At 38.0% G+C, this 6,737-nt stretch overlaps 1 protein-coding gene across 1 annotated transcript; it reads right to left on the reverse strand.

The window, feature by feature from the left end:
- Positions 1-4,640: 4,640 nt before the first annotated feature.
- Positions 4,641-5,634, reverse strand: LOC114200263 (olfactory receptor 2T33-like). The gene is given in 2 exon segments (XM_028092320.2): positions 4,641-5,161; positions 5,164-5,634. Coding segments are annotated over 2 exon segments (936 nt in total). The 5' UTR covers positions 5,579-5,634.
- Between the last annotated feature and the right edge of the window lie 1,103 nt (positions 5,635-6,737).

The following is a 6,737-nucleotide window of genomic DNA, read 5'->3' on the forward strand; positions in this document are numbered from 1 at the left end:
AGGGACCTACTCAATATGGACATTAGTACGATGTTGGACCTCGAGTTAAGAATCATGATTTTAAAGATACAAGCTGAGCTTGAAAAAAGCATGGAAGTTAGTAGAGACATCCTTCCTGGAGAAATAAAAGAACAAAATCTAATCAAATCAAAATCAAAAAGGCTATTAATGAGGTGCAATAAAAAAATGGGGGCACTAACTGCTAGGATAAATGAGGCAGAAGAGAGAATCAGCGATATAGAAGACCAAATGATGGAAAATAAAGAAGCTGAGAAAAAGAGAGATAAACAACTACTGGATCATGAGGGCAGAATTCGAGAGATGAGCAATACCATAAGACAAAACAACATTAGAATAATTGGGATCCCGGAAGAAGAAGAAAGAGAGGGGCAGAAGGTATATTGGAGCAAATTATAGCAGAGAACTTCCCTAATGTGGGGAAGGAAACAGGCATCAAAACCCAGGAGGCACAGAGAACCCCTCTCAAAATCAATAATAATAGGTCAACACTCCGACATCTAATAGTAAAACTTACGAATCTCAGAGACAAAGAGAAAATCCTGAAAGCAGCTCGGGAGAAGAGATCTGTAACCTACAATGGTAGAAACATTAGATTGGCAACAGACCTATAACAGAGACGTGGCAGGCAAGAAAGGACTGGCAAGATATCTTCAGAGCACTAAACAAGAAAAATATGCAGCCAAGAATGCTATATCCAGCTAGGCTGTTACTGAAAATTGAAGGAGAGATAAAAAGCTTCCAGGACAAACAAAAACTAAAGGAATTTGCAAACACAAAACCAGCCCTCCAAGAAATATTGAAAGGGGCCCTCTAAGCAAAGAGAGAGCCTAAAAGCAGCATAGATCAGAAAGGAACACAGACAATATACAGTAACAGTCACTTTATAGGAAATACAATGGCACTGAATTCATATCTTTCATTAGTTACCCTGAATGTAAATGGGCTAAATGTCCCAATCAAAAGACACAGGCTATCAGATTGGATTAAAAAACAAGACCCATCCATATGCTGTCTGCAAGAGACTCATTTTAGACCCAAAGACACCCCCAGATTGAAAGTGAAGGGGTGGAAAACCATTTACCATGCTAATGGACACCAAACGAAAGCTGGGGTGGCAATCCTTATATCAGACAAATTAGATTTTAAAACAAAGACTGTAATAAGAGATGAGGAAGGACACTATATCCTATTTAAAGGGTCTATCCAACAAGAAGATCAAACAATTGTAAACATCTATGCCCCTAACATGGGAGCAGCCAGTTATATAAGGCAATTAATAACAAAGCAAAGAAACACATTGACAACAATACAATAATAGTGGGGGACTTTAACACCCTTCTCACTGAAATGGACAGATCATCTAAGCAAAAATCAACAAGGAAATAAAGACTTTAAACGACGCACTGGACAAAATGGACTTCACAGACATATTCAGAACATTCCATCCCATAGCAACGGAAAACACATTCTTCTCTAGTGCCAATGGAACATTCTCCAGAATAGATCACATCCTAGGTCACAAATCAGGTCGCAACTGGTACCAAAAGATTGGGATTATTCCCTGCACATTTTCAGACTACAGTGCTTTGAAACTAGACTCAATCAGAAGAGGAAAGATGGAAACAACTCAAATACATGGAGGCTAAAGAGCATCCTAGTAAAGAATGAATGGGTCAACCAGGAAATTAAAGAAGAATTTAAAAAATTCATGGAAACCAATGAAAATGAAAACACAACTGTTCAAAATCTTTGGGATACAGCAAAGGCAGTCCTAAGAGGAAAGTATATAGCAATACAAGCCATTCTCAAGAAACAAGAAAGGTCTCAAATACACAACCTAACCCTACAGCTAAAGGAGCTAGAGAAAGAACAGCAAATAAAGCCTATACCCAGCAGGAGAAGAGAAATAATAAAGATCAGAACAGAAATCAATGAACTAGAAACCAAAAGAACAGTAGAACAGATCAATGAAACTAGGAGCTGGTTCTTTGAAAGAATTAACAAGATTGATAAACCGCTGGCCAGACTTATCAAAAAGAAAAGAGAAATGACCCAAATCAACAAAATCATGAATGAAAGAGGAGAGATCACAACCAACACCAAAGAAATACAAACAATTCTAAGAACATATTATGAGCAACTCTATGCCAGCAAATTAGATAACCTGGTAGAAATGGATGCATTCCTAGAGATGTATCAACTACCAAAATTGAACCAGGAAGAAATAGAAAACCTGAACAGACCTATAGCCACTAAGGAAATTGAAGCAGTCATCAAAAATCTCCCAAGAAATAAAAGCCCGGGGCCAGATGGGTTCCCAGGGGAATTCTACCAAACATTTAAAGAAGAACTAATACGTAGTCTCCTGAAACTGTTCCAAAAAATAGAAATGGAAGGAAAACTTCCAAACCTATTTTATGAGGCCACCATTACCTTGATCCCAAAACCAGACAAGACCCAATCAAAAAGGAGAATTACAGACCAATATCCATGATGAACATGTATGCAAAAATTCTCACCAAAATATTAGCCAATAGGATCAAAAAAATCAAAACCTCAATGAGATACCACCTCACACCAATCAGAATGGCTAAAATTAACAAGTCAGGAAACGACAGATGTCGGCGGGGTTGCGGAGAACGGGGAACCCTCCTACACTGTTGGTGGGAATGCAAGCTGGTGCAAGCCCTCTGGAAAACAGTATGGAGGTTCCTCAAACAGTTGAAAATAGAGCTACCATATGATCCAGCAATTGCACTACTGGGTATTTACCACAAAGATACAAATGTAGGGATCCGAATGGATATGTACTCCCCAATGTGTATAGCAGCAATGTCCACAATAGCCAAACTGTGGAAAGAGCCAAGATGTCCATCGACAGATGAATGGATAAAGAAGAAGTGGTATATATACACAATGGAATATTATGCAGCCATCAAAAGGAATGAAATTTGCCATTTGCAACGACGTGGATGGAACTGGAGGGTGTTATGCTGAGTGAAATAAGTCAATCAGAGAAAGACATGTATCATATGACCTCACTGGTATGAGGAATTCTTAATCTCCGGAAAGAAACTGAGGGTTCCTGGAGTCAGGGTGGGGTGGCAGGGATGGGGTGGCTGGTTGATAGTCATTGGGGAGGGTATGTGGTATGGTAAATGCTGTGAATTGTGCAAGACTCTTGAATCACAGATCTGTACCTCTGAAACAAATAATGCAATCTCTGTTAAGAAAAAAAAAGAAGAGGATATCAGGAGGGGAAGAATGAACGGTGGTAAATTGGAGGGGGAGACGAACCATGAGAGACGATGGACTCTGAAAAACAAACTGAGGGTTCTAGAGGGGAGGGGGGTGGGGTGATGTGTTCGCCTGGTGATGGGTAGTAAAAAGGGCACGTCCTGCGTGGAGCACTGGGTGTAATGCACAAACAATGAATCATGGAACTCTATATCAAAAACTAATGATATAATGTATGGTGATTAGCATAAGAATAAAAAATTTAAAAAAAAGTGTAACCATACAATATTTTCCTTTTCTGTTTGGTTTACTTGGACAAATTTTCTCAAGACTCATCCATGTTGTAGGATGTATCAGAATTTCATTCATTTTATGTGCAAATAATAATCCATTTTGTATTTACAGCACTTTTCATTTCTGCTTTCCTCCTCCTGTAGGCATTTTTTTTTTTTTTTACCTCTTTGGCTATTGTGAATTATGCTGCTATAAACATTTGTGCACAAATATTTGCTCAAGTTCCTGTTTTTATTTTTTGTATATATTTAGAAGTATAACTATTAAATCATACAATAATTTAATAATAAATTTTCAGAGAATTTGCTTCCTGTTTTTCATAGCAACTGACCATTTTATATTCCCATCCAGGATGCACTAAGAGAAAAAGAAAGAATGCACTAAGATTCCAATTTCTCCACATTCTTGCCAGCATTTGTTATTACTATTATTTAATGTTTAATAGTATCTTTCATAATGGGTGAAAGGAATATTTCATTGTGGTTTTTATTTGCATTTCCCTAATGACTAATGATGTTCACTGTCTTCTCATATGTTTATCAGGCATTTGTATATATATTCTTTGGAGAAATGTGTATTTAAATCCTTCACCCATGTTTTAATATGTTTATTGTTGAGTTTTATGAGTTATTTATGTACTCTAGATGCTTATTCTTTATATGATATATTTGCTTCAAATACATGAGCTATCTTTTCACTTTATAAAAGGGTGGTTACTAGAAGGGATGTGGGTGGGGGGGTGGGTTAAATAGGTGAGGGGGATTAGGAAGGCACTTGTGGTGAGCACTGGGCATTGTATGTAAGTTTTGAATCACTAAATTCTACACCTGAAATGGATATTACACTGTATGTTAATTAGCTGGAATTTAAATGAAAACTTGAAAAGAAAAAAAATAAAGTCAAGAAACATTTTAAAATAATATAAAATAATTATTATACATGAAAAAGATCCAAAATATATAGTTGTGTCTGTATTTCAAAGTAAAATAGTAACCGTTATAGATATAATGCATATATAACTATTCCCTAGGAAATTTCACACAATTCCCTTTGTATAACCTTGAAATTTGGGGGAAATCAATGTAATCTTATTCGTGACTTAAGGCAGCACACTGACCCATACACTTTCTCAGGGCTCCCTTGTCATCACTGTTCCCCAGACTGTAGATGATGGGGTTCAACAAAGGAGTGAAGATAGTATAGAACACTGACACTATTTTATCATGATTAGCTGACGTGTAGGATTTGGGTCTCATGAAGATAAAAACAGCAGCTCCATAAAAGAGTCCCACCAGAGAGAGATGTGAGGAGCAGGTGGCAAAAGCCTTCTTGTGGGGCTCTCTAGAACGCATCTTGAGAACTGCAGCAAAAATGAGACTGTAGGAAATCAGGATGAGAGAAAATGGGACAAGGAGCATTAATACACAGCAGATGTACATGACATTTTCAAAGACTGATGTGTCAGCACAAGCCAAACGCACCAGGGTAGGGGCCTCACAGAAGAAATGATTGATCTCATGTGTATCGCAAAATGGGAAGCTCAGGCTAGCAGCAGCCTGCATAAGCCCATCAGCTGCCCCCAGGAACCAAGACCCCACAGTCATTCTAGGCATAATTGCCAGCTCATGAGAACTGGGTATCTCAGTGGGTGGCAAATAGCCACATAGCAGTCATAGGACATGGATGCTAAGAGGAAGCACTCGCCCCCTTCCAAAGTGATGAAGAAGAAGATCTGCAACCCACAGCCAGCAGGGGAGATGGACTTCTGACCAGTCAAGTAGTCAGCTGCCATTTTGGGCACAATGGTAGAGACCAGCATCATGTCCATGAGGGACAGTTGGCTCAGTAGGAAGTACATGGGCATGTGGAGCCGAGCATCCTAGTGAATCAGGAAAATCATGAGGGCATTGCCCACTAGGGAGGTGAAGGCAATTGTCAGAACCATCACAAAGAGAAATAAGTGGGCTTCTGTGTGGTTAAAGAGTCCTAGGAGAATGAAATCTGAGGTGGTGTTCCAGATTTTCATGTTTCAAACAGGAGTGACACTGCAAATGAAGAAATAGATGATAGAGTTTTCATCATTTACAATGTTCTATTTCAATTACATTTTTCATGAAAACTATTTGTGTCAAAATGTTAAAAAAAAAAAACTATTCCAAATCCTTCATCTGTGATTTGCAATCTTTTTAACTGGGATCCCTCTCGTGCTCTCTATCTCTCATTCTCTCTCTCTCAAATAAATAAAAATAAATAATAAATAAAAGACCATTCCTTATGTTTTCTGTCTTTTGCTTAGAATGGTGTTGAAATTGAGGTATCTTTACTTGAATCATAAAATAATATCTTTTTCAATGATAATAGAAGGTATATAAAGTATATACATTTTTTCTCATAGTGTATTCACAGTACATATTTTTTTCTCATAGTATATTCACAATTTAAAGGATGCTGATAATTTTCCTTCTATATTTTTCTGATGCTCATTGCCCTAATTTAACCTAAAAACTGTAATTTGTTTCCCTCAGAATACCAGTGTGATTAATCAATCTGTTCTGTTAAAAGTAAAATAATAAGAGCTAAATCATTTATTTGACTGAGTTGACAAGTTACTGCAAGAGATTTAACCTGATGATTACATCAGCTATCATACATTTTAGTTTTTCACATAGTGGAATAGATAAACAAAGAATTTTATCTGTAAAACTACACAGAGAAAGCAATGTGACTTTGGATTTTCTGGAGTTCAGAACAGATAAACAAATTATTATTTTTTTAATGTTTTATTTATTTATTCATGAGAGTCAGAAAGAGAGAGAGAGGGAGAGAGAGGCAGAGGCAGAGGAAGAGGGAGAAGCAGGCTCCCCGCCTAGCAGGTAGCCCAATGCGGGACTCGATCCCAGGACCTTGGGATCATGACCTGAGCCTAAGGCAGACGCTTAACCATCTGAGCCACCCAGGCGCCCCTGGATAAACAAATTATTAAATATTAGAGATAACTGTGACCTACTCACATAGATAAAAATGATGACTTTAACAAGCTGTATCTCTATCCCCTCTGAGCAGAATCATCCTAATGCATCTCTTTGGGAGGGGGAAGGATCTTATAGTCCCCAATGTCCATCACCCAGCCACCCCCATCCCTCCCACCCCCCACCACTCCAGCAACCCTCAGTTTGTTTCCTGAG

Source organism: Eumetopias jubatus, unplaced genomic scaffold (assembly GCF_037043125.1).
Source record: "Eumetopias jubatus isolate StellerSeaLion01/CBP00866 unplaced genomic scaffold, mEumJub1_p1.0 scaffold_5, whole genome shotgun sequence".
Lineage (NCBI taxonomy): Eukaryota > Metazoa > Chordata > Mammalia > Carnivora > Otariidae > Eumetopias > Eumetopias jubatus.